The sequence below is a fragment of the Hyperoodon ampullatus genome (assembly GCF_949752795.1).
Source record: "Hyperoodon ampullatus genome assembly, chromosome: 19".
Taxonomy (NCBI): Eukaryota; Metazoa; Chordata; class Mammalia; order Artiodactyla; family Ziphiidae; genus Hyperoodon; species Hyperoodon ampullatus.
The window spans coordinates 33,122,615-33,150,460 of NC_136932.1; the positions used below are offsets into that span (position 1 = coordinate 33,122,615).

At 49.2% G+C, this 27,846-nt stretch overlaps 1 protein-coding gene and 1 pseudogene across 2 annotated transcripts; one reads left to right on the forward strand and one right to left on the reverse strand.

The window, feature by feature from the left end:
- Window positions 1–1,047: 1,047 nt before the first annotated feature.
- LOC307067933 (DDB1- and CUL4-associated factor 16-like) lies at window positions 1,048–8,736 on the reverse strand (annotated as a pseudogene). Its single transcript has 2 exons — window positions 8,610–8,736; window positions 1,048–1,684 (listed from the first exon to the last, which is right to left on the reverse strand). The product of its transcript is annotated as a DDB1- and CUL4-associated factor 16-like (transcript).
- Window positions 8,737–8,897: 161 nt separating this feature from the next.
- CDRT4 (CMT1A duplicated region transcript 4) lies at window positions 8,898–26,596 on the forward strand (the record flags this gene model as incomplete). Its single annotated transcript, XM_079725555.1, is given in 3 exon segments — window positions 8,898–9,030; window positions 26,070–26,524; window positions 26,528–26,596. Coding segments are annotated over 3 exon segments (657 nt in total).
- Between the last annotated feature and the right edge of the window lie 1,250 nt (window positions 26,597–27,846).

Below are 27,846 nucleotides of genomic sequence, written 5' to 3' on the forward strand. Positions count from 1 at the left end.
CTACAGCTAGATGTAGAAAAACAATGATGCTAAAAAAACTCTTCAACTTCAGACTGTATTAGGCTGAGATTTTCTGTAGTAAGTTTCTTTAAAGTTAGAAGTGTTCCTGAAAAGTTTGCAATAGATGTGGAAAGTGCATGAAGTACTGCTCCAGGAAACATCATACAGATGAAATACTTTAATCCACTAGCATAAATGCTCTCTTAGTTTTTTCCCATTGGTATTTGGAATGGGTTTTATTTGCTCTTGACTAAGGTCTGGATGCCAAGATGCAGGAAATATATTCCCTACAGAACAGGTGTCTGTTTAATCCCCAGGTATGATCTTATAAACCAGGTTAGCTAGAGACAGCCTGGTGGGAGCCTATAAAATGTTTATGCTATAACTGCAGGTCCCATAATAGGTCTGGGGCAGTGTAGGCTACTACTGCACTACTGCACTCCCTCCCCCCAAAATAGGAACTCCTAAAAGGTGCCTGCCATATGTAGGTCTACCAATATAAAAACTGGGAGATAAATCCATATTCCCACCATTTTTTAAATCTAGTTATTCAATTTAATTCAACTACCTCCCTAGAAATGAATATCAGAGAAAAGTATGCTCAGAAAGGTATTACTGGGAGTAGCTAACTTATCACTTTCCACAATGGCTGTTCTGAAGGTTGGGTAACAAATAGGGTAGTGGCCTCCTTTTCCTTCCCATTAATAATTAGGTATCTAGTTAAGTCCATTAGATAGGCAGAGTAAATTGTGGGGAGAACTGAGCGTGGAGAATAGTCAACTTATCTCTTGTAATAAGGTCCCTTTTGACTAATTCTCTACTGAAGTTCTCATTTTAGGTCTTTCAAAGGGAATTCTCACAATGCACATCTTCTGTAGTTGAATTACAGGACTCTTGGGTATTACATTCAGTACTTGATCGTATTTTCGCCTATCAGGACAGGGCATAGTTTGGTGGAGAAGACGTTAGTTTCTCGACTGTGGGCTGTGGAACTGTATTCCTTTCTCAACTGGCAACACGAAAGATATGAGAAGGAACGGTGGATCTTTATAGTGATGCAGTTAGGAGTTTGTTAACTGCCTTTTGGAAGTCAGTGTAGGAGTGAGTAGTGTTGATGGGTTCAGTGCGGGTTGTTTCCTTAACTGTTTTAGTTAACCAGCCACAGCAACAACCAGAAACACACGAATTAGGAATTTGTTTTAGGTACTCAGGTATGGGAGTGACTCTACTCAATGTTCGGCTTAACTGTTTGGTGGCAAAGTGCAGTGCTCCGTTTAGAGTGGCATGATCTCTAGAAAGCCGGCTGGGACTCAGAAGGGGCTTTTGAAAAGGTGGGACTCCACAAGAGTCTAGAGGAGGCCATTCAGGAACTGGTTCCATTTTGGGTACACAATGTCTTAGTCCGGTCTCTCGAAGTATATGGACTGGTGTGCTAGCATCCAAGAGTTTAGTTTAGCATGATACAACCAGGAATTAGGATTTAAAGGTTTCCAAGTTGTAGAATATTTTAAAAGGCACTTAACCTTCCAGGCAAGACTCTCAACAGGTGTTAGATTGGGCACCACAGGGTCCTCTTCTTCAGAGGAATCCCACTCTTCCCCAGAACTCTCATTTAGGTAGTTAGCGTTTTCTTCTTCCTCACTTTCTGATTCTGATAAGGGTTCAGGAGAGGGATTTCTAGGACCTGTTAGAATAGAACAATGGTATAGGAAAAAAAGTACCAGAAAAAGTTACCAGTATAAGCCAGTAAAACTCTAACACTGGCAAACAGAAGCAGAAGATGAGAAATCCTTTCAATAGGATTCATTTGTCTGTTTCTCAGTCTGTTACACACACACAGTATGCCTGTGGCTCGCACCACTGTGCAGTTCTTCAAGATTATGTTGTATGTTCTTCACTTACAAAGAAGACAGCTTAGTTCTCAGGACCAGTTCAGTGTGTAAAAGTTAGTCACTTACCAGTGGCACAGGTCAGAGTCTCTCCTTCAAATCCTGGCTACCCAAGAAGAGAAGGGCTCCTCATCTAGGCAAGCTGATTTTCTTAGCATGGTCTCAACTGGTTGTGAAATTATGAAGAGACACTTTGTGTACTCTTTTTTGTTGGCAGGGATATTATATCTATTTGGTAATGGAAAGAAACTCAGTGGCCGCCTTCTTTGTCTGCTGGTGCAGCAACTTTTGTGCAGGGGGATGGTGGGACGAGTTGTCAAGGATCTGTCTGGTGTGCACAGATCCAGTGTTTTCCATAGGTAGTACAAATGCCCTTGGAAACTGGTGACTTAATTGTTGGACTATCTGGAAAGGTAGGCTTAACCTGTGAATGAGAAGACCAAGGAGGATCCTTTCTTCTTCCTTGCCTCATTCCCAGCTGCAAGACCTGACTAAGCCTAGCGCCACCAGCTCTGTTCCAACAGTCACTCCTCCGCAAGGCTCGCATTCCCCATATTCTTTTCCACTGTGGTTTATCACAGGATATTGAATATAGTTCTCTGTGCTATACAGTAAGACCTCGTTGTTTATCCATCCTATATATAATAGTTTGCATCTGCTAATCCCATACTCCTGATCCATCCCTCCCCACCCTGTCCTCCCCCTTGGCAACCACAGGTCTGTTCTCTATGTCTGTGAGTCTGTTTCCATTCTGTAGATAAGCTCATTTGTGTCATATTTTAGATTCCACATATAAGTGATATCATATGGTATTTGCCTTTCTCTTTCTGGCTTACTTCGCTTTGTATGATAATCTGGGTCCATCCATGTTGCTGCAAAGGACATTATTTCATTCTTTTTTATGGCTGAGTAGTATTCCATTATATATATATATATATACACACCACATTGTCTTTATCCATTCTTCTGTCGATGCACATTTAGGTTGCTTCCATGTCTTGGCTATTGTAAATAGTGCTGCAATAAACATTGGGGTGTATGTATCTTTTTGAATTAGAGTCTTCTCCAGGTTTATGCCCAGGAGTGGGATTGCTGGATCATATGTATTTTGCCTGCTTTTTGAACTGGATGTAAATGGACTTATACTACGTATACTCATTGGTGCCTGGCTTCTTTCAGTATTTTGTTTGTGAGATTCTGTCGTGTGGTTGCACACAGGTGTAGCGTATTTATTTCCATCGCTACGCAGTGTTCCATTGAATGAATGCACTGCTGTGTACTTTATCCATTTCACCCTAGATGGATATTTGGTTTATTTCCAGTTTTGGGGTATATTATAAGTAATGCAGTTATAAATCTTCTTGACTGTGTGTTTTCATGTTACACAGTTCTGAACTTGGGTGTGGAATTGCCGGGTCAAAGAGTGGGTGTATGTTTGTGTTCAGTAGATGAGGTCCAACTGTTTTCAAATTCATTCCCACTGGCAGTTATGAGCTTTTTCATTGTGCTACGTCTTCTTTCTACTTGTCAGCTTAAAAAGTTTTAGCCATTCATATGGTGGGGTATAGAGCTATCTCATTGTGGTTTTAATGTGAATTTACCAGAGGTTGAGTACCTTTTTCTTTGTTTATTTTGCCATTTGGAATATCATCTTTTGTGATATACCTAAAGTCTCTTGACCAATTTTCTATTTTTTTGTCTTTTTTTGGGGGTTGATTATAGGGATTTAAAAATTTTTTAAATACTCTGTGTATAAACCCTCTTCTGTCATATGGACTACAAAAGTCTTCTTCCACACCGAGGTTTGCCTTTTTATTTTCTTAATGGTATCTTTCAGTGAACAGAAATTCTTAACTTTAAGAAATCTTTTCCTACATTGAGGGCATGAAGATAGCTTCCCATTTTACCTTCTAGAAGTTTTATGTCTTACTTCTAACATACAGATGGACAACCCACCCGGGACTGATTTTTGGGTACTGGGAGAGGGTAGGAGTTAAATGTAATGATTTTTCCACATGATTATTCAAGTGATCTAGCAGCATTTTTGAAAATAATGTTCTTCACTGGCTGCTCTGCAGAGCCATAGAGAAGTGGGTCTTTTCTGAGCTTTCTATTCTATGCCATTTGTCTATTTATCAATTGTGTACCAGTTCTAAACTGTCCTAATTATTTTGGCTTTATAAGTTTTGAAACTCAAGCATAATGCATTCTTCAGGTTTGTCCACCTTTAAGATTACCTTCTCTATTCTTAGCTTGCCCTATGTCCATATATTCAACACATTTTAGAATCAGCTTGTGAGTTTCTGCAGATACTCTTAGATGGGTTGAGATGACATCAAATCTACAGCCCAATTTAGGAGAACTGTCATTTTTACAGTGAACATCACATATCCCTCTATTTATTTAGATGTCTAAACATGTTTTTTCAATAATGTATAATTTTCTACAGAGAGGACTTGCACATCTTTTGTTGGATTTATTCCTGGATTTGGCATTTCTGAAGCAATTGTAAACAGTATCCTTTTAGTCATTTGTTTCTGGCTGGTATATAGAAACGCAGATGATTTTGGTATGTTGTCCTTGCCTCCAACAAGCTTGCTAAACTCACTAATTCTAATAGTTTATTTGTAGATTCACCCGGGTGTCTACACGTGCAGTCAGAGTCTTCCCTCCGTGTGTGCGGGGGATTATTCTAGGACCCCTCGTGGTTATCAAAATCCATGGATGCTCAAGTTCCCTATGGTTGGCCCGGTGTCTGCGGGTTCAGCATCCATGGAGAGTGGGTGGGAGGCAACCGTACACCAGTTAAGAGCACTGGCTTTAGAGTCAGATTGAATCCTAACCTCAGCATTTGACAAATGTAGGGCTTTGAGAGGGTTGCTTGATGTTTCTGAGGCTCATTTCTCCCTCTACAGAACAGGGACACTATGTCATAGGTGTACAGCAATGAGGAATGAATGACATGGAGCATGTCCCTCTGGCGGCAGTGCTGGCACTCACGGGCCTCCCTTTCCATTTGTTACTCCAGTCCTTGTCCCCATGCCCACCTTTCCCATGAGCTCCACAGCTCTCAAAATTCTGGCTTTCACCCTGTCCTCTTATGGAATTGCCCTCAAACTTGCTCCTAGGGTCAACGTCAACAGGCTTATTTGGTCCTTGAGTTTCTTTTTTTTTGCGATACGTGGGCCTCTCACTGTTGTGACCTCTCCCGTTGCGGAGCACAGGCTCCGGATGCGCAGGCTCAGCGGCCATGGCTCACGGGCCCAGCTGCTCCGCGGCACGTGGGATCTTCCCGGACTGGGGCACAAACCCGTGTCCCCTGCATCGGCAGGCGGACTCTCAACCACTGCACCACCAGGGAAGCCCCCTTGAGTTTCTTGACGTTTCTGTGGCCTTGACATGTCCATCTCTGTGATGTCTTTTTTCTGACACCAAGTGTGTGAGGTTTTGCACACCAAACAATTCTTCCATCCTCCACCCCCAGCTGGGTGTCCTACAAGTGAATTCAATTCAGATGCTATCTACCTGGAGAGCATCACATCCCACAGGTTGAGGGCTCAGCCCCACAAAACTGCTCCCACTTCAGTTCAAGGGGCTGCCTGTACTTCTGACTAACTGGCTATAAATTTGGGGGTTCCGATCACCTCTTCCTTAGGTTTGCTCACAGAACTCGGGAAATGCTTTACTGATGTTCATCAGTTTATTGTAAAGCAGAGGTCCCCAACCCCTGGGCTGTGGACCGGTACCGGTTGGTGCCTTGTTAGGAACTGGCCCGCACATCAGGAGGTGAGCAGTGGGCGAGCGAGCAAAGCTTCATCTGCCACTCCCCACCGCTCCCCACCGCTCTCCACTGCTCCCCATCGCTCCCCACCACTCCCCATCACTTACCATCGCTTGCATTACCGCCTGAACCTTCCATCCGCCCCTGCCCCCGCCTCTGGTGGAAAAATGATCTTCCACGAAACCGGTCCCCAGTGCCAAAAAGGTTGGGGACCGCTGTTGTAAAGGATACAAGTCAGATACAGCCAAATGGAAGAGATGGGGGTGACACAGGGTTTCCATGCCCTCTCCAGGGGTGCCATCCCCAGCACATGGATTGTTCACAAACCTGGACACTCCCTGAACCCCATCGTTGAGGGATTTTTATGGTTTTCTTTATGTAGCCACCATTGATTAGCTCATTGGCCATTGGTGATTGAACTCAATCTCCAGCCCCTCTCCCTGCTCCAGGGGCTGGCGGGAGGGGGGGTACCAAAAGTCCTAACCTTCTAATGACCACCTTTCTTGCCACCAGCCCCCATCCCGAAGCTATCAAGGGCTCCCCCACTGGCAATCGTATTAGCACACAAAAGGCAATAAGCTCCAAAGGTTTTAGGATCTCTGTGCCAGGAACAGGGGACAAAGACCACATATTTTTTTATTTTACCACAGTCTCCTTGGCAGGTAATTTCTCTTGACTTCCTGAGACGGCTCCTCCAGTTCTTCTGCCTGGTCCCCTCTCAGGCTCCTCTTCACCTCTCATGACTTAAATGCTGATTTTTTTCATGGTTCCGTTCTCATGCCTCTTCTCAACTCACCCTATGAAAATGAGACATATGACAATCTTTGGCCTCATCTTTTACCAAATCTCTGTGCCTATAACCATGGCTGCCATCTTGGATTCCAGGGTCATCTGGACAACCGTCCAGTGGGCACGACTACCTGCTTTTTCTATGATGCCCCCAATAAAGATAAGCACCCTTTCCCCAAACCTGCTCTCTTTCTCTTTTGCTTGTCTCCATCACCCAAGTCAGAGGCCCGAGCATCTTCCTAGACTCCACTCTCTCCTTCATCCTTATAGTTAGTTGTGGTCACCTTCTGTCCCCTTCTGTTCATTCTCACTGCCACTAACTTGCTTCAGTTTCTCATAATTTTTCCCCCAGTTGCTAAACAGCTTATTTACTGATCTCCCTCTGCCAGTCCTGTTGGCCTCCAGTTCATTATCATAGCAAAGCCATAGGAATCTATCATGATATCCCGAGATGTTATATGTGTATAACTCTCCACGTATCAGGGACTTAACACAATAGATGTTCATTTCTCATTCCTGTAGAATTCAGTTGGGTGTTTTGTGGTCAACTGCCATGTGGTGGTCCAAGGATTCCTTCTATCTTGTGGATACAAGGTGGGGGAAATAGAGTTCTTGGCTGGGCAACTGATTCCCAGCATCCATGCCCTGAGCTGTTATCCTCCTCCTCCTCATCACCGGGAGGGACAGAAGCAGCAGCAGCTGCAGCAGCACCTATCATCAGAGTAGAAAGGAGAGGAAGTGACGGATTCAGGATACTTCTACGGGCTGAGTTAACATGACTTGATAAATTGAATCTTGAGGATGAAGGAAAGAGAAAAAAAAGACTCATTTTCTGTGAAAATGGTTTGTGGGTGGTGCCCTTAAATGAAATGGGGAAGACCAATGAAGGAGCAGGTTTTGGTGTGTGTGTGTGTGTGTGTGTGTATCAGGGCAGGGTAGCTCTGAGCAGTTTTGAACAGGGTAGTTGTGAGGCACCTATAAAACATCTGGGAAGGGTGGGGTAGGACGTCTGAGCCTGGCATTCAGGGAAGAGCCCAGGGCTGGAGACACACAGGTGGGAGCCACAGCACAGTGATGGGGTCACCCTGGGAGAGGGTGCCGACGGGGAAAGGAAGGGGAGCCCAGGACAGAGCCCCGGGCCTCTCGCTTTAAAGGTGGAGCAGGGGGACGGGATCTGACGAGGAGCCGGTGAAACTGGGAGAGAGTGGAGGGATGGGGCTGAGGGAAGAGGAAGTTTCAGGAGAGGCCGCGGGTTCCATTGCTGCCAGCAGACAAGCCAAGCACCAAATTACAGCGTAGATGATGGAGTTTGGCCGCATGGAGGTCATTTGCCAGCGGGACGAATGAAATTTTACTCTATCCGTTGGTAATTCAATGTACAGATCAGCTCAGTTAGAGAATCTGGTTGTATCCTCTCCTTGCTGCCCGTCAAGCATTGGGTGAGGTGGGAGCCCCGGGGGCAGCAGGGCCTCCAGCCCCTCAGAGTGGCCTCCAGAGGGAGCAGCTATGGCCCAGGGCTGGTGGTTGCTCCAAGTGAGAAGAAATCCCATTGTTTTCTTGCTCTTGCCTCAGCTTCAGAATAAAGTTTTAGAAACCACCCGTAAAGGGGGATCAAACTGAGGTGGAAAGAGTGTTTCTAAAACCGGAATCAGAATTTCCACTGACCCCAGAGTTTGGTGCAGCAGTTTTGAATCTAGACACACATTCACACACCATTTCTCCGACTTCCCGGAAGCAAATATTAACCTTTCGGTCTATCTCTGTTACCCAGCGGGAGGGAGGTGGCAGATGAGCACTTTCTTGTGTGCCAGCATCACCAGGCAGGCTTGTTGAACTACAGGTCCCCGGGCCCCATGCCAGAGGTTCCAATGCGCCTGGCCAGGGTGGACCAGGAACATGCATTTCTAACAAGCTTCCAGGTGCTGCTGCTGCTGGTGCTTGGACCACCCTTGGTGACCTCTGGGCTGGGTCATACACTCATTGAGAGCCGGGAAGGCATCAGTGGGAGGCATCAGTAAGTACATTTAAGTATGCCTTCTGTGGATCCCTCGGGGCTGAAGAGTGGGGTGAGGGCTGTGGTGAGGCTCAGGGACGCGCAGGGCGGCCGTCACTAGCTTTGCTGCCGCCCCTGAGCTCCCTGGCAGCCCCACCAGAGCTTCCTGCGACAAAGCAGCCGTCCTCGGACTCTGCACCACCTTCTTGAAGCCTTCCCGACTCGCAGCTTTCCTCCTTCACCTTGACTGTCAGAAACGTTAGCAGTTCAGGTGAGGCCTGCATGTTCGTGGGTGGACTTTAGGCAGAATTTTAGGCAGAGGGACGTGGTGACACAGTGCCCTCTTCCTGGGACCCCCATGTAGCCCTGGGGAAAGCCAGTCCCTCGTCTCCCCACTCCAGGGCCAGAGGAAATGGGGTGGGGCCCGGCCTGTGGCTTTTGAGAGATGGAGTCCGTCAAGGCTCCATCAAAGCCGGATGGATACCGGCGTCCACAGCCCGCCCGGCACACGCGGCTCCAGGTTGCGGGCATTGCGCCCTCGCCGTGCACACAGAGCCTCCTTTCTTCCTCGAGGAAAAGTGACTCTTTCACGGCCTGCGCAGCTGAAGGAAATGGAAAGTCCCAGAGCATCCTGAGCCCCTCTGGGTTCCACGAGGTCCCCCCTTTGCCTCTTCCAGCCTCCTCCCAAATTCACAGACGTGCAGGCCTCTGCAGGCAGGCAGGGTCCTGCCGGCAAACGGGGGTTCTGGAACTGAGGCCCAGGTTGGAGAGAGGGAAGGGAGAAGCCCCCCAGCCCGGGCTCCAGGCTGGACCACAGCCCCTCCTGGCCCGCCCGCCGTGGCAGCCCTAGCAGAGCCGCGCTGAGAAGCTGCTGATCCCTCCCCACTGGCTCTGCATTCCTGGGTGATGAGGGAGGGATTCCAGTGTTTACTCTGAACAATGTTTTCCTCTGTCTGAACCGACTGGGTGTTAAATTCTTCCAGATTTCTGGCTTCATGTCGCAACTCCAATGGGACAGAAACAGGTTTACGGCAGTTGGCAAGGGCGTGAAAGCAAGCTCGTCCGCGGCACCTTCTGCATCTAGAATTTCCATGGGCGGATGGAAAGACCGCCAGCCACCCTGTGGGCGCTGCGCCTGCCTGCGAGGGGCTGGTGGCGGCCTCGCCCCAGCTTTGCGCCCTGCCTTTTGCATTTCCCGCCCTAGAGGGCAAAGTGAGCTTTCTCTTCTGAAACGCGGCGGGAAGGGAGAACCAGCTGGGTATTGAAGGCCAGGGCTTGCTGTGTCTTCTCAGCTAAGATAAACCCAGAAGTTGGGCTCATAAGGAATTCATCTGGTAGGATGTTGGGAAACTGGCCTGCTGTGTGGGGAAGAGGTCAGCACTCGGTGGTGGGGGAGGCAGGGAACCCTTATTTTCACAGAGAAGTCTAGTGAGGTGAGGCCTAGAGAGCTGGGCTGGAAAGACCCCAACACAGCTGGTTGGGTCTCAGGACCGAGCTGGTAAGTGCCTGTGATAACCTGTGGCTATTACGGTCGTTTATTACCGAGCAGGACGACCACACAACTACACAGGGCCGTGGAGACGCTCTTCTCTTTAGTCAAGATACAAGAGACTTTCGGGAAACCAATGGGGTCAATTCAGAGGTAAAGGCACTCTTCCCTCCGAGCACAGTGACCCGTTCCTTCATTCTTCATCGACGATGACTTGCTCTCTGTGGGGTCCTGGGTGAAGCTCCTGCCTCGGGGCAGCTGCCCTTCAGCCTCTTGACCTGGAACAGCCCAAATCCACGTCAGGCAGGGGGCAGGTAGTAGCCTTGAAGCCCCCGGCATTCTCACCCTGCGCTCTCAAACCCTGGAATCCTACTCTTGAATCCCTTTTATGGTGTGTGTACGTGTGTGTGTGTGTATGTGAGTGGGTGGGTGCGTGCGTGCACACACATGCGCTCATGCACGCACAAGTAGGAGAGAAAGATGGGTGGCCATCCACCCAGGTCCAGGGCCCAAAGAGTATTTATGTAGGGGTGGATAAAATAGTTGCTTGATAGAACTTGACTTTATAATCTGGCTGCTTTCACAAAGCCATTTTGATGCCAAAGTCATTTTTCCTTGGTCTTAAAAACAAACCACTAAAAGCTCTGCTTCCTGAACCTCTCAAGAATGTGCGGGAAAAGCACCTTGGCACCATCTCTGAGCCCCCGCTTCCCAGCCTGCCCCGTCCCTCACTCCGACCCTGATCCGTCCGGCCTCGGCAGTGTGTCCACAGTATTGAGGTGGCCTTGTTGAAACTGGCTTTGTTGGAGGATGGCTTCATTTCCGTGGTGTTTGATAGCCATGAATCCTTGACGTGCATGTGTTCCCTTGTAGCAGGAATTGCACTCTCCCCCCCGAGACGGGGGCAGAGCGGAAGAGGGAACCATGCAGAGGAATTGCTCCCACGGCTGGCAGATTCCACGTCTCTGTTCAGTCTCAGGACTAGGATCCTTCCTGGAAAGTCTGATAAGGGCCTTGTACTGGTTACCTCTTGCTGTGTAACAAATTACCCCCAAACGTAGTTCCTTAAAACAGACGTGTTATCTCACAGTGTCTGTGGGTTGAGAATCTGAGTGAGACTTAACTGCGCCTGTATCTCCAGGTCTCTCCATAGGGGTGGGCGCAGTCGTGGTTTTGCCCAGGGCTGTGGTCCCATCCAAAGGGCTAACTTGGGAGGGTCCCCACCCAAGCTCACTCGTGTGGTTATTGGAGAGATTAAGTTCCTCACAGGTTGTTGAACTAAGGGCCTCAGTTCTTTGCTGGCTGTTGGCTGGAAATGCCCCTAACTTCCTTGCCTCTGGCTTCTCTGTAGGGCAGCTCATAATAGGGCAGCTGGCTTCCCTCAGATGAACAGAGACAGAGAAACAGAGACACAGAGACAGAGACAGAAAGAGAGAGAGAGAGAGAGAGAGAGCAAGCTCAAGATGGAAGCCAAGGTTTTTGTGTAACCTCATCTGCGATGTGATGTCCCATCACTTGACCACATTCTATTTGTTAAGTGAGTCGCTAGATGCAGGGGGAGGGCGTTTCAGAGGATGTGAATTCCAGGAGGGGGGATCCTTGGGGGCCATCTGGGAGGCTGCCTACCGAGGCCTGTGGGCCCAGTTGCGGTTGAGTCTGTTCAGCCCATGGGCTCTGCCACCCCACACTTATTCTGATAAGCCCGTGGCTGTGAGGGGCAGGGGGAAACGAGTTCCATGGTCACCCTTGCTCCTCCTGGGGGTAAGACACAGCATTCTAAAGACTTCTCAGGGGCCAGTGATTCTGCACTTCTAAACTGGCTACACTTACACTCCACTCTCCCCTCCCATCCCACCTCCACCCCAAGGAAAGCGAATGAGCCTCAGGCAGCATCCACAACAGCGACCCCTGCTGTGGTCTCTTCCACTCTCTGGATAAAGCTCTGCGACACTGCTACTCTCTCTGGAACTTATCTAGTTCTTGCCTTGGGTTCGAATGTTACATCATATTCTTGTTACCAACACGAGAATGTTACATCGTATTCTCGTTACCAACACGAGCCCGGGTCACACGCCCGAGAGGGAAGTTTATACCATTAGTTCAGGATTCCTGGTCTTCTCTACAAAAGCAGATGGTTAGAGAGAGCTTACTAGTCATGAAATCCTTCCACCTGAATTAATTGGATCTGAGTAACATCCCCTGAGGCAGGGTGTTTCTCACAGAGAAACGGAAGTTCGGAAGAATCAAGTAACCTGCTCAAGATTGGACAGAAGAAGTGAAGTTGGTATTTGTTGTTCTCTTTCTGGCTTACTTTGCTTAGTATGATAATCTCTAGGTCCATTCAATATTCCGTGAATGGACAACCATAATGGAAAAGAATATGAAAAAGAATATATATGTATAACTGAGTCACTTTTCTGTTCAGAAGAAATTAACACCACACTGTAAATCAACTATACTCCAGTAAAATTAAAACAAACACTCCACGTCCCCTTTAAGCTGCTTGCATACCCAGTTCTCTAGATTCTTCCCAACAGGAATCTGGCGAGACTCCTTGGCCCCGGTTTGCTCATTAAGTCATTCTAGGCCGGAGCTGCGGTGGCCCGAGAAGAGAAACGAGGCTCTGCTGGGACCAAGGGTGTCAAAGCTGAGGGTCACCCGGCGGGCACACCCAGGGATGTCACAGACTTAACATGGGGCATGTGTGTGTGTAGGTCATAGACCCCTCCTTGCCCCCGGGGCTCAGGACCGTGCACCTGAACACACGTGGCTGCAGGTGGACCCCGATGCCTCAGAGCTGCCGGCCTCAGGGGTCACCTCCAGAGGGTGTCCTTTCCGTCAGCAGATGGTATAAGCGGAGCTGATGGGAGTGGGGCGGATATGGGGGTTGAGTGAGACTTTGGGACAGAAGTGTGGCAGCAGCTGTGTTGGGCACCCCCCACCCTGAGCCCATTCTGCCCCCTCTCCCTGCTCCAGCCTCTTCGCGGATGTCACAGTCCTGCGTGTTAACGAGGGTGAGAACAGTCCAACCAGTCACCCTCACATGCGCCCGGGCCCCGGGCACTGTGCTTTACATGACACACCTCATGACAGCGTCCTTGTGGCAGGAGAGTTCCTGTCATTGACCCTATTTTACGGATGAGATCGTTGAGTCTTAGGAAGTTTAGGTATCCCGTTTCGGGTCACACAGCTGAGCAGCAGCTGCCTGTCCTGCACTCGTGCTCTTAATTCTATGCTTTACTCCAAACAATGATTTCATAGGCAGCCTTGTCCCGTTAGGAACTTTGGCTAATTCTTGTATGTCGCCTTCCGGAGATTTTGAAATACATACACAATAAGATCACAGAAACACGAAAGCAGCAAGGAGAGAGCTGGTTTTCCTGCAAGGCTGCACGAGGGCGGGTTGGCAGGGCCAGGCCTTCACTGGGAGAGAGCGTCCACCCAGCACACGCCGTGGAGGACCCGTTCCCGGATTGTAAAAGTATTCCATGCATCCCTCCGCTGTGCCAAAGACACACATTAAAGCCCTTGTTTAACTGGATTTCTGACTCAACAAAAACTCCTTTTGTCAGTACCTCAGAATTTCCTGGCATGTTACCCACACATATTTTCTATGTGGATGGCAGTTACGGGTCGCTGTGCTCTATTTGTGTATATTTGTGCCTAGAAAGATTCATTTGAAACTAGTAGCACAATATTTCTCCCTGATTTCAAAAGACCTCTTTCTCGATCTCTGGGGAACTGATCATTGCTATTTTCTCTTTTAACCATAGGCAACAGTTTCCTGTGTATTCAACTGTCCATGTTCCCTCAAACCATCCACGGTAGTTACATGATAGTATATTTTGCCAGTTTGCCTTCCTCAAACTGTTTATCCAGAAACCTTGTGAAATGAGCCACGCCAGGGACTTTCAGAAGCTTCCATGCGGGAGAAGTGGGGACCAGAGGCAATCAGAACGACGTGAGCAAGCCCAGGGAGAGAGACCCCTATACCAAGTCACGCACAATGGGATAAATGGCTCTGGTAGATGAGGCGCAGATAGGACACTTGGGAGGACAGAGGAGGAGCAGGTGTAAGCCCACCTAGGGGGCTGGTCGGCCTCCCAAAAGAAGTGTCATTGGAACAGTCCCGGAAGGAGAGACAAAGGGACTAGAGAGGGGGGCCACACGTCTAAATGCATAATCATTCTGAGGGAAGAAAAGGCCATTTCACCCACTAAGAGAAGATGGCCGACCCCCCAGTTGCCGCGTCTGGCGGTGGTGACATCTGACATGTCTGGTAGGTGCACAGGGGTTGGAGCACGTGTTGGACCAGGTGGGAAAGGAAATGGAGGTTCTGAGGAAAATCGGAGAAGGGCTTGAGTTGGAATTTGGTCCGTTCAGGCCCTGTGGACTTTCCGTGTTAGACAGGGTTTCAGTGAAGCCTGAATCCTGGCCTTGGTGGCCCCAAGCTACTGCCTTGCTGCTCTTTTCTGGGCACTTCCCATGCAGTGTCTCATTCAGTCTTCACAATAATCCTACAAAGGAGAGGGATGTCACTCCCACTTTGCCTATGGAAAAACCTAAAGCTCCAAGAGAGGGGGGGAAGTGATTTGCCCAGTTAAAGGCAGTAAGTGACAGAGCTGGGAGGTAAACCGAGGCCTTTCCATGCACCATGTCTGTTCCTCATATTTATTAGGTCATGTTCCATGTTTTGCCATCTGACCTCTTGTCGTGGCTGTTATCAAGTCAGCCAGCTCATGCTTTCCTCTGGGTCCTGTACAAGGGGAGCTGCCTGGTGTTTGGATTCCTAATAATCCTTAGAGATTCTGGGGAAATTGCTGTGGCAACTGCAGTGACATCCTTTAATTTAATGATCCAAGTGCCTGGGGACAGAGCAGTGGATGCGATGGGTGAGATCCCTGTTCTGTGGAAATTGCCTTCTAGTTGGTTCAGAGAAAATAAACAAATGAGTAAATCATGAGACATGCCGGTCAGGGGTAGAGCTACACAGAGGATTAGAATGGGAGCCAGAGTTGTGACTGCGGGCTGTTTCATGCTGTCCTGAAGTCCTCACTGAAGAATTCACACTTAGCTGCGTCCTGACTCCTAGGAAGGAAAAACCATGCGAAAATCAGGGAAAGTGCCTCCCAGGCAGGGCGAGCAGCTGGAGAAGGACCTCGACATGGGAAGCTTGGTGGTGTGTCTGAGGCGAGAAGGAGGCCCCTGTGGTCGGGGGCAGTGAAGGCTGTCAGGGTGGGCGGGGCTAGACCAAAGGGAGCTTTGTAGGTCAAGGGAAGGGATTTGCCTTGTGCCCTAAATGGGACAGGAAGCCATTGGAGTGTTGGCAGCGGGATAATCTAATCTGATTTATGTTTACAAGTGATCACTCTGTGTCCCCCGGGGAGAAGGCCTAGCAGGGAACAAGAGTAGAAGAGAAGCAGGGAGACCAGTCAGCCGGTAGGCAGCTGTTGATTCTTGGCTAAGGATGGAGAGGTCGGGAAGTCAGGTAATGGGAGAGGGTGATGGTGGGGGCAGTGGGTAGGGGGCAGGATGATGGATTGCATGTATTCAGTGAAGCAGCAAGAGGAATCAGGCAACCCTGATTTTTTTTTTTTGGCCGCACCCTGCAGCACGTGGGATCTTATTTCCCCGACCAGGGATCGAACCCGCACCCCTTGTGTTGGAAGTGTGGAATCTTACCACTGGACCCCAGGGGAGTCCCAACCCCAATTTTTGAACTGGGCAATTCGGTGAATGGTGGTGCCTCTCTCTGAGATGGAAAAGACCAGAGAGGAATGTTTTTGCGGTACACGGGCCTCTCACTGCCGCGGCCTCTCCTGTTGCGGAGCACAGGCTCCGGACGTGCAGGCCCAGAGGCCACGGCCCACGGGCCCAGCCGCTCTGCGGCATGTGGGATCTTCCCGGACCGGGGCACGAACCCGCGTCCCCTGCATCGGCAGGAGGACTCTCAACCACTGCGCCACCAGGGAAGCCCGAGAGTTCCTTTTGAGCCATGAAAACGTTGAGATCCTATTAGACACACCAGTGAAAATGTAAAGACAGCAGCTAGGACGTTTAGGTGTGGACTTTGGGGAGGGGGTCAGGCTGGAGTGAAGACTCGGCAGATAGATGAGATGCCAAGCCACAGAACCGATGGATGTCACCTTGCACCTGAATTTGGGGTGAAAGAGGAAGGAGGAGTTGAGTTTCTACTCTGAGCATCGGGAAGGATGCTGATGCTATTGACAGAAACAGGGTGTGGAGACAGAGGAGGCGTCTGTGGACCTGTTGGGTGGTAACCGCTACTGACTTTGGTCTTGAACAACTTTGAATTTGATGGAAATACAAGTGCTTAGAGGAAGTTGTTTAATAAGCAGTTAGAGACAAGGGTCTAGTCTCAGGGAAGAGATGGGTCCCAGGAGCATGTTCTGGTTCATTGTCAAGGTCCCTGTGGATGTGAGGATACAGAGTGATAAGGCTCAGGTGGAAAGATTAATTTTGACCAAATTCAAAAGAAAATGAATCATCATTCAGGATGCCAACAGCTTAATTTATAATGGGACCTGTACCTGTGAGTTAGTTGGGTTATTGATTTTTAGAAGATTGCTGAGAGCACAAGAGCAAAAGGGGCCCCTTTAATCAACTCAGATAGCCAACGAGCCCCCCTTGTGTTCGATCACTTCTCAGAGAACCAGCCCTGCCTTCCCAAGTCCCTGCTCCCCCGCACAGCGTGGAGGAAACGTGCAAACTGTGGAAGGATCTGTCCCACACGTCCTTGCTTTCTTAATAGAAAATATGGGACACAATTCGACAACTTCTTGATGACTCAGGGACCTCACTGAGGACCTCTGTGCTTTTTATTGGCTGTGGTCGTGCTGGGACAGCCTCGTCACGGCGGGGGGCTGGGGCGGGGAGTTGAGGCTGGTGGCCCTTCACTAAGTGGCCTGCGCTCCTTGTGCTTTTATAGGAACTTGGTTTCCTTTTCGAAGTTCTTTCATTCCCTCCCTGATCGCACGGTGTCTGGACCATCGGCTGGAGTATTTCATCCCTCCTGGTTGGGAGAGGCTCCTATGCTTGGAGCCCTAGGGACCCACCCCTTGAAAGCTTAGACAGTATTTTTCATTGATCCCATTGCTGTTTCCCTGCTAGCACATCCAGTCTTAACAAAGCATCACACAGCACAGGAACTCAATATTTTGTAATAACGTGTGTGTGTGTGTGTGTGTGTGTGTGTACATACATACATACACATGAGTATACACATATACACATACATGTATACACACAGACATATATACATGCATGTATGCATATACATGTATACATATTTACACACATATACATATATGTATATACACGTACACATATACACATACATATATATTCTGTTATATATATAAAACTGTTATATTCAGTTGTATGCATATATACATATATATAAAACGGAATCACTTTGTTGTATACCTGAAACTAGCACAACATTGTAATTCAACTATACTTCAATTAAAGGAAAAACCTAAATATCTGTGCAAAAATAAAAACCCCCAAAACAAAGCCTCACAGAGCATAGCGTGCTTCTTGGGCGATATCCCTGTGCACAGCTGGTCTTGGCCTCAGGGAGCTGATTCTCTCTAACTTCTTCACTGACCTTCTGTGACGGTGGCATCTGGGGCTTTAGCTGTGGTTCTCCTGCCTGAAGTCAGCTTCACTTTGCCAGTTGCCCACAGACTCTGTTTTAGCTTCTGGCCTCATCAGTGTGGAATGTGCTGCAGTAAACGATGGGCCTTGGAGCTGGTAGGAACCCCAGAGACCGTGGTGGCAAATATCCTGCCGCTCAGGGAGGATAGGGGATCAGGGAGGACACTACCCACCTCCCAGGACTGAGAGGGGAGGGGCTCTGGTGGTACCGAGAACTCTGGGGGACCAGAAACCTTCAGTGGCCAACATTTTCTGAGCACCTTGCGACGCACAGGTTTATAAAAGCAGAAGGGCACCAGGGAGCGCTTCATCTTTCACAGTCACTGCTCAGCACTCATAGCGGCTAAAGTTAAAAACACGAACGGAGGAATGATTAATAATATGATTAATAATGGTTCATTCATTTGATGGATGACTAAGCAGAGGAATCTCTGAGACCACAAGGGTAGATAGTTTAATGTTAGAGCAAAAATGGTGGATTCAAAGACGAAAGTACGTTTCGTGCCCATAACCATGTTAGAGCTAGGTGAGGGCACAGAGGTCAGAGTCGTGTGATGGTAATGGGATTGTGAGATTAAAACATAACATTTCCAAACTTTCTCTAATGCTGATTTATAATGCCCGTTATGGGAAGACATGCAAATAGGGACTTCCTTAGTGGGCCAGTGGTTAGGACTTTGCTCCTCCACTGCAGGGGCCTGGGTGCCATCCCTGGCTGGGGAACTAAGATCCCGAAAACCTCTCGGCCAAAAAAAAAAGAAAAGAAATACAGCAAAATGCAGCTGACCGTCATTGACACGACATATGCCTTGAGTTGCTTTTCTGGGAAAGGGGATGATTTGCTCTATTTCCTGCTCACAATCTGCTAGTGAACGGGGGGCTGGTGACGTGGGAAGAAGTGTGGGACTCCAGTTATTGAACAGGGTCGTCTTTGCACAGCTTTGATTTCAGCCTCCTTCACTCCATCTTCCAACTTTAACGGTGCCGCGTATCTATCTACGCAGCTTTCCTTCCTTTGCTTCATCCCCAAACGTCGCATCTTCCTTTTGTTTCATTTCCATTTTGTAAGCTGTTTTAGGACTGAAATCATTGCTGAGTATGAATGAAGAGCTTCAGGGCAAGGTACAGCCAAAGTCAAACCCTTAATTTTCACAAGGGTGGTTTATCTCGATTGTGGTTCAGCCGCGGACAACTCACCCCAGACAGTTGGGAGTTTGATTTCATTGCAATTTGTGTTTACGGGTGACTCAAGAGTTGGGTGCTAAGTGTGATGCCTGGGATTGTCTCACATCCTGGCATGAACTGGAATAAAGCCTGACACTGAGGCCAAGCTGTCAGTGTGTTGATGGGATAATTGAACCCTGCAGAAGGCAGCCACTTTAGTACTTTGCTTCTAGGCAGAGTCTCAAATGAAAGTCACTTCTTTTTTTTTTTTAACACGATAAAGGATTTTAATATGTTTAAAGCAAAGTTTAAAAAAATAATCAGGTGGAACAAGGCCTTATGAAAAATTCCCCAATTATGAAAAATAAGTACAGGTTAACAGGCAGAAAAATCAAATTAATACAAGGATAAAAAATAATATTTTGCTCCTAATTATTACCTGCAATATTGTTTTGTAAAAGAAAGCATTGTTTCTAGGATTTGCTTGAGATTTCTTTTATATTTTTTCTTAAAGATATTTTAAATGTAAGTAATACATGCCATGTTAAAGATTCACACTTTTCATTAAGGGATAAAATGAAATTTGAATTCCCTCCTTCGCTCTCTGGTCCCCTGATCCCTGACCTGACGGTAACCAGTGTTAGCAGTTAGCAAGTCACCTTCTTCAAAGCAAACACTGGCCCGGGTTGCTAGTGCTTTGAGCATCATAAAAGGGGGTGGCGGGGCCCACTGGTTGCGGCCAGCCCTGGGAGATGCCTGTCTGTTTCCCTCATTGTTCCAGAGAAGCAGGACTTCCTCTTTCTGACTGATTACACATTGTGAAGCCACACATTTTCATGGTCCCTTTACTCCTGAGCCAGCTGTCCGGCAGAGACAGGGTCTCCGAGCACAAACTGCTTGAAGCCTTTCATGTCTGGTTTCCTGAGTACGAAAATGCAGGGCTAGTTCTTGCTGCCTGTTTTTTCATCTCTTTCCTAGCGGTCTAACCTATCAGTGTACCCGGCTGCCCCAAAACGGCCACGGAAGGAAAAGGCTGAAAAGCTCTCCTCTGATCAGGCCTGTTGGGCTTGTTTTGGAAATTACATTAAAAAATTTGAAACTTGATCTCTAGACACTTACGGCCATGGGTGCTTTTAGCCTAACGGGTCTTTGTATTACATCTTAAAGTGGGAATTTTTTTTTTTTATAAATTTATTTATTTAATTTATTTTTGGCTCTGTTGGGTCTTCATTTCTGTGCGAGGGCTTTCTCTAGTTGCGGCAAGCGGGGGCCACTCTTCATCGCGGTGCGCGGGCCTCTCACTGTCGCGGCCTCTCTTCTTGCGGAGTACAGGTTCCAGACGCGCAGGCTCAGTAGTTGTGGCTCACAGGCCCAGTTGCTCCGCGGCATGTGGGACCTTCCCGGACCAGGGCTCGAACCCGTGTCCCCTGCATTGGCAGGCAGATTCTCAACCACTGCGCCACCAGGGAAGCCCTGAAGTGGGAATTTTAATATTTATAATTGAACATTCCTCAGATAAATATAAAATTCAGATTCGTAGTTTTACCCAGTGCCCAGTGCTTCTTCCTGTAACGCGTTTGTCAAGCGTTTATTCAGCCAACTCAGCATCACGGTTCCTATGCAGAATCCATGCCGCTTGGAAACAGCCTGTGTGATCCTCACACAGAGAAGAAGAATGTGGGCTCCAAGCAGAGACACAGTTCACTTGGAATTTGAGACCCTTGAGGCCTGCCGTCCACCACGCGCCCTGCCCCCGGTCCTTCAAGACTCAGCAGGATCATCTTCTCTTCTTGAACCTGTTTCTTGCCATCCCTCCCCACCCAGGCTGAGTTAGGAAGCTTGTGGTCTGTCTCCTCACTGAGCAGGGAGCCCCTTGAACCAAGGCTCGGTCTTCTTCTGCTTTGGGCCTGGTACGTGCAGGCACTGGACACCCATCTGCAGAGTGGCCGAGGGGACTTGTTCTGGTCTGTACAGGAATTTCTCTGCTTTTGTTTCTGATGACTCAGATGGCATGGATTAGTCTTGTTTGATCTGTTATCAGCATGGGAAACGAACGTGCCTTGTGGACCCTTGACACTGAGAAGGGTAGACCCCCCAAGGCAAGAGGTGAGCATGGAGCATCCACAACGGGTGCTGGGTGAGCGCGGGACCCGCACCTCTTAGAAGTGCGGTGTTTGGAGCTCGGCGTAGATTTGCGGAACGCCTGCGTGCATGAGTGAACTGATGTTGCGTGGCCGTGGGTACTTGAACTCTGTTTCCGCTTTTGTGTCCCTCAAAGTCCGTGCATAATCACTAGAGAATATGGAGGGTACAGAAGGGCTCTCGAGAAGCGGCATGTCCCCTCCCTCCCGCCACAACGGTGAATCGGTGGTGCCAGGTCTGTGTTAGAAGACCGTCCCATCTCATGAGACTCCCATCTCCCACCGCCCCCCACCATGGTGTGCTTGGAGATCGTTGCCCCCCCCACCAGGAAGAGGCGTGGTCTGTATCAGCTACCAAAGCTGCCCGTCATGTGCAACTTGGCTTTTTAACAGAGCTCAGTAATGGGCTTGTTCCCCCCTCCCTGGAGTGTATGTGTTTGCGGAAGAGAAGGTGGCCAGCACGTTGTCCCATAGTGAGGGGTGAGGGGACACCAACTTGCCTCTCCCCATCCCACTTCCCTCCGTGTTAACAGCTCTGGAATTCTCAGGGCTCCCTAGCATCAAATCATATCTCGTGGAGGCCCCCTGGAGCCCATCAGTTCCATGGTCTTGGGGGGACGGGGCAGGGTGAAGAGGTGGAGAGAGTCGTGATGGGGGTGGCGCTCACGGGAGGTCTGTGGGGGACACTGGGCTTCCCCCGGTCTCAAGTGCGGGGAGGGGGTCAAAGCATACACTCGGCCTGTAAGATGGGGGCGCCGCGCGGGATGAAGATCAGCACAGACACCCCACGTGGCACCAAGTTGATTCATGCCCAGCTCTTAGAGATAAGCCTCCCAAGGCACTTCTGGCCTAAGTGGAAGCTTCCTCTTCACCCCAAATAAATGAGTAGTAGCCCGAGGGCAGATAAGGAAAGAGTGGGCAGGGGAGGAAACAGGAGGTTGAGGAGGGTAACACGCAGAGGTGAAAAGAAACTCTGCATCAGCTTCCTGTTGGGGAAAATGTGGTTCTCCCTCGGGGGCCAGACAAGCTCCCCGGATGGTTCAGGGAGAAAAGTGAGAGGAGACGCAAGCACGACAAGATGCCTGCAGGTTAGAGCAGAGCAGAGAGGACAGAGGGAAGTGGGTCTGGTTTCCAGGCAGTGCTGGGCCCTCGCATTGGCTTGGCTCTTCTGGGTATGGGCACCTTCGTGAGGCCAACCTTCTGAGGCTGATTCTGCAGGAAGTGAGTCATTAAAGACCCAGCTATACCCTGAGCAAGTTTGTCCCTCTGTCCACTTATGGCAGAACATTCTCTGATGCTCAGGGTTCCAAAACAAGGGCTGGCGAGGACATCGCTTCAGAGCTCTCTCAACCATTTCCCTGGTTACTAGTTCCCTGAGATGCCCTTCCCAGTGAGAGAATGAATGAATGATTCCCTGGTCACATGAGGTTAGGGGATGCTGCATCCCAGTCTCCCTTTGGAGAGTTACAGAACAGGTTAGCCTATCACAGGGTCTGAAATTCCTGCACTAAAGGAATTTAACACGTCATCTTTCAAGCCAACTGGACTGCGGACGGGCTTGCTGTATTTCTATTGCAAAACCACACAGACTATGTGGACGGGTCCCCCTGGATTAAACAGTATATGCAGCCCTTAGAGGGTGGTCTTTGCCATGGACCTTCCCCCTCCTTTAAGTAACACCTCTTAACATCTTGAGAGATGCCTGCATTCTCTGGGGGCACAGCTCAGGAGACACTGGAGTAAGATACTGTCCTGCCCATCAGGGGTGTGCAAACGGCACTACTTTCACAGCATTTTGGGGGGGAAACAGTCTGAGTGGGGTGGACTTGTGCCCACTCATCCAATCAGTCCTGCCTGGAACCCACAAAATCCTTTTGCAGGATGGTTTTCCAAGATAAGGATGCAGCTTGTGGCCACAGATAGAGCGTGAATTAGGTCTGCACCAAAGCACCATCCTCAGCCCCAGTGTTCTTAGCTCAGCACTTTAAAGACACTGGTTCTTTGGTCTTAGTGATTCCCGTATTGGCAGGTGGTGGTGGGAATGCTCCAGGGTCCTTTAAAATGTTTAAAGGCCACTGATATGCAGTCCCGAACATACCTAACAAAGAATCCTTGAATATACGTCTGAATTGAATGTGTAAATTCTTAAATCTGTGTCTCAGAACTTAAAAAGGACTGAAGTGACCTCCTGGACCTGTCTCCTATCTCTGAAGTACTTAAAACCCTATAAATCTTCAGTGTTTTTTGGGGGTTTAGACTCTACGATATTGGTTCCCAAACCTTGCTGCACATTAGTATCCAGCTTTTAATTCCGCCGCCTGTGTTGTATCCTATTCCAATTAGATCACAATGTGGTGGGGTGGGGGCAGGGCGGAGCCAGGTATTTGCATTTTTTTAAAGATCCCCAGTAATGCCAACATGCAACGAAACTGGGGGCACTGATGTAGAAGCACTTTATTTTTATTATAACACTTTATTATAACGACCACGCCTCTGTGAGAGAAGCAGGACAGGAGCTCGTCCTCATCTCGTAAGTGAGATAGCAAAGGTCGTACGGAGTGAAGAGACATGATCCAGGTCACAGATCAGGTTCCAGACAGGTGTCATTCCTTACTTGGGCCAAACCCGGCCAATCAGACTAGATTCTGGGGATGTTGGGATATGAGACCGGGGGGTGGTTGGGAGGAACTGGGCTTGAAAACCCAGAGGATTGAACACGGGCCTTCGTGCCTGAAGGAGAAACAAGAAAACCCCTTCAGTGTCATGCCTCCTGCCCCGGCAATGCTGCCTCTGTCTGGGGACCGCTGGTCTGCGTTTCATTTCTAGGGACACAGAATGGACCCTGCGTGCCAGAGTCGGAGGAAATTATCAGAGCCCACAGCTTGTCTTCAGACTAAACGTCGACTATTTCTCTCCTTTGATTTTTTATTTTTTTTATCAAGTTATTTATTTTATGTATTTACTTTTGGCTGTGTTGGGTCTTTGTCGCTGTGTGTGGGCTTTCTCTAGTTGTGGTGAGCGGGGGCTACTCTTTGTTGTGGTGCGTGGGCTTCTCACTGTGGTGGCTTCTCTTGTTGTGGAGCACAGGATCTAGGCACACGGGCTTCAGTAGTTGCGGCGTGTGGGCTCAGTAGTTGTGGCTCACGGGCTCTAGAGTGCAGGCTCAGTAGTTGTGGTGCACAGGCTTAGTGGCGCTGCGGCATGTGGGATCTTCCCGGACTAGGGCTCCAACCCATGTCCCCTGCATTGGCAGGTGGATTCTTAACCACTGCACCACCAGGGAAGCCCCTTTCCTTTGATTTTTAAACAAGTCCTCCCCGTGAGTTTTGAGGCTGTCTTGGACATTCCCACCCTTGATTTTACAGTATCCTAGTCTCTGCATCGGCAGGCGTGAGAACACCTACCAGTCTGTGGAATTGTCCTGTCAGCCATGGAGGCTGTTATGGGGGCAGCAGGATGGGGCAAGGGGCTCTGAGGGGGATGCTGTTGAAACAAACGATTCCCTAGTAACTGGGCTTCTTTGAAGCTTCAGGGCTCATAAACTAGAGGCTTAGAAGCAAGGATGAATGATCCCACATCCCCCAGATATCGCCGGCTCAGAGCATTTTTCCACCGTCTGACATGATTGATTAATCCTATTGTATGTATGGGGAGAAGTACTCACATTTCTTTCTTTTTTTAAAAAAATACACTTATTTTTATTGTATAATTCAATGTTTTTTTGTTTGTTTGTTTTTGTTTTGTTTTGTTTTTGCTGCACCGCATGACTTGTGGGATCTCAGTTCTCTGACCAGGGATTGAACCCGGGCCATGGCAGTGAAAGCGCCGAATCCTAACCACTAGGCCGCCAGGGGACTCCTGGTACTCATGTTTCTAATAGCCCTACAAATGTGGAGGATAAGCCAGGAATTCCCTTTGGTTGGAGGTGGGCAAGCAAGGACGGTGACCCCTTGGATGACATACTCTGTGTTGCTGGGGACTTGGAATGGATGGCCTGACATTCTGAGATTCTAGGTCTTAGAAGGAGACATAAGATGCTTCAACTTCCATTTTATCATTATTATTATTACATGAAACTCTCTCTAGCTTAGAGGACTATTTGAGCATTATTTCTTCCCTAGCTTCAGAAAAATAATATTGTGAATTCTCCTAAGAACGTATTGTCATGAAAGATTGCCACTAAGGCTTAGCAGTAAGGAGTCCGTGAGGCCTGGATCCTACTAAGTTTGACAAAAACTCATTTTGTTTTTTTTTTAAGAGTTTGAATGAATCTTTAGGATGCTATGCTTCGTGAGGTATATTATAATAAAACACTGACATTGGGAGTGATTTACTTATAAATGCAGTGGCGTTGAAGGTGACCCCTGTCAAGAGCTCGCTCCCTTGCCTTCCACAGTGGTTCCTCGATGAGGAGGGAAAAGGGGTGGAAAGTCTGGCAGTCGCTCATCTGAGGGTCGTGTTTCCCACCTGCACAAGCTGGTCCTCGTGTATGTTGCAGCCAAAAGAAAGATTTAGAGCTTATTCAGCCTCACCCAGGGCCACTCACAGTAGGTGCTCAAACCAGCAGCGGCGCCTGGGAGTGACTTAGAAATGCAAGTTCTCCAGTCCCCAGAGCAGCTCTGCGGAGGCTGCATCCTTGGGGCGGGACCCCGCGGCCGTGTTTTCCCAGGCTCTCCCGGGGTTTAGTGCTCACAGAGGTGGAGTGGCGTGGCCCTGGACCGATGGTTCTCAAAGTGGGGGCTCCTGGCCACAGCTCCCCACCTCACCCGTGACCTTGTTAGAAGCCGCTCGATCTCTTAGTCCTTGGACGTTGGCAGGAGGCAGTGGACACACTCCCTGGGACTTTCCACTGTTCACGGATGAACCTGTCAAGTAATCCATTCTCCGATAAGCACAGAGTCTTAACCACTGGACTGTCAGGAGAGTCCATGTCTCCCAACTTTGGATTTGATTTTATTCCCACTGAATACAGGGGATGGAAGGGCTATCATGCATGATGGGGAGAAATCCAGCATGTAGTTCCAATACCCTCTGAGCCTTGGGGAGAAATCCAGCATGTAGTTCCAATACCCTCTGAGCCTTGAAGAATGGAATCATTGGCCTCGAGTGCCTCTAAATTGCCCGTATTTCTCTTTGCCGGTAGAACTGACAGAAAACATCGGGCTTCCCGTGGATCTGATTGAGAAACATGACCCGTGGCCCGCCTATGTCGCGTACACTTCCCCGCTGGTGAAAAGACTGATTGAGAAAAGCAAAGCCAGAGACATGGAACGCTTGCAAACGGCTGGGGAGAGCCGGCCGACATGCAGGCAGAGCAAGCCTCCCAGCGTCATCCAGCTGAAAAGGAGAAAGTCCTCCAAGTCCTCAGGCAACATGACGTTCCAGGATGTGAGGTCAGAGACCACGCTCTTGGGGTGGGGCCCTTTCTCCATGTCGGCCGTGGGTCCCCCCGTGGTTCCAGAGCACACCCACTTCCACGCGGATGCTAGGGCAAGTCCCACCGCCGACTACAACAAGATCATCTTCCCCCAGAAGCCGAGGATGAGGATGCTTCCATACCGATCACTGCTGGCCAGCGAGGAGAAACACCCCGACGTTTAACAGGGAGTCCCTGCAGCCGCCCCCCAAGCTTGTACAGCAGTTAAGGGCCATTTGCCACATATTTCGTGACGGCCTTTGCGTTGGGACTTGCCCCTGCTCGGGCAGAGGTCGGCTGAGATCAACCAGATGGAATGTGGGCCATGGAGGGGGTGAGGGCACCCCATCTGGCAGTGCAGTCATGTGCAGGTGGGAAGCCCCAGGCTCTAGATCCTGCCAGAGACGCTTAGGGCCCAGCTGGGGGTGAATCAGTCCTAGTCCAGGCAGGAGACAGCAATCACACCAGAGATCCTTTGATAGAAAGAATTTCTAGCCAGGTAGCTGCAAAGTCAGGAAGAGGGCACAGAGATGTGGACGGAGGGGGCGCCCGCAGGAAGCAGGCTGGGGGGACAAAGAGAAGATGTGAGCTCACTAAGAGTTAGACACTTGCAGAAGGGGCAGGTGGGCTGCATCTCAGTTCCCGGACGCTGGTGTCCTGAGCTCGCAGGAGACCCCTTTGGGGGTGGCAGCCCCGCCTCTGAGGAGGCGGAGCTGTTTGGCTGACGGACACCCCGAAGTTGGTTCTGAGAGTGTTGGGAAAACCAAAATGGGACTCAAATATTTGTTTCTGGAAGGAATTGACACCGTCCGAGTGAATGAGAATTGCTGGGGGAAACAGAAAGGGACAGGAAACCAACAAAGGTAAACAAGAAGCAAATCAGGAGCGAGTTCCTTCTTCTTCCTCCAGCCTCCGGACTCCCTCTGGCTCTTTTCTGATGGGCAGAGCCTCACGTGATTTGCAGGATCCCAAGCCCTGCATCTCAAAGCAGAGTGCAAAAGGATGGGCTTGGAGGCAAGGGAAGATGAGCTCACTACCTGCCCGGTGGGGTTCTGGGCGATCCCACCTTGCTGCCTTGGCACCTGGACCTGGTATTGGGATATTTGTTCCTTGGAGGGTTTACAAAGTGGCAGTGCCGACCCGGGCGTCCCCTGCTGAGATATGGAGGATTTCTCTCCCCTGTAGTTCTTTAAGACTTGTGGAGCTCAGTTGGCTGGGGGAGAGGTTCCCGGCTGGACCCCAGCTATGCTTTGTCAGACGCAGCTGGCATTGGTCCACCCATGCTCTGAGCTGTTCCCACTTGGCCTCAAAGCAAACGATGCTGTACTCAGTCTGGATGCAGAAGACTTTGTTTTTAAACAGAAAGAGGATCTAGTTATGACAGGCAGACCACACGGTTTCGGGCTTGGGGCTTGTCTGCTGAGCATGGCCTCACTGGTAGCATCTCTCTTCTTCGCCCTCACCTGAGTTTCTCTGCTTATATTTGTGAAGCAGTTCATACTCA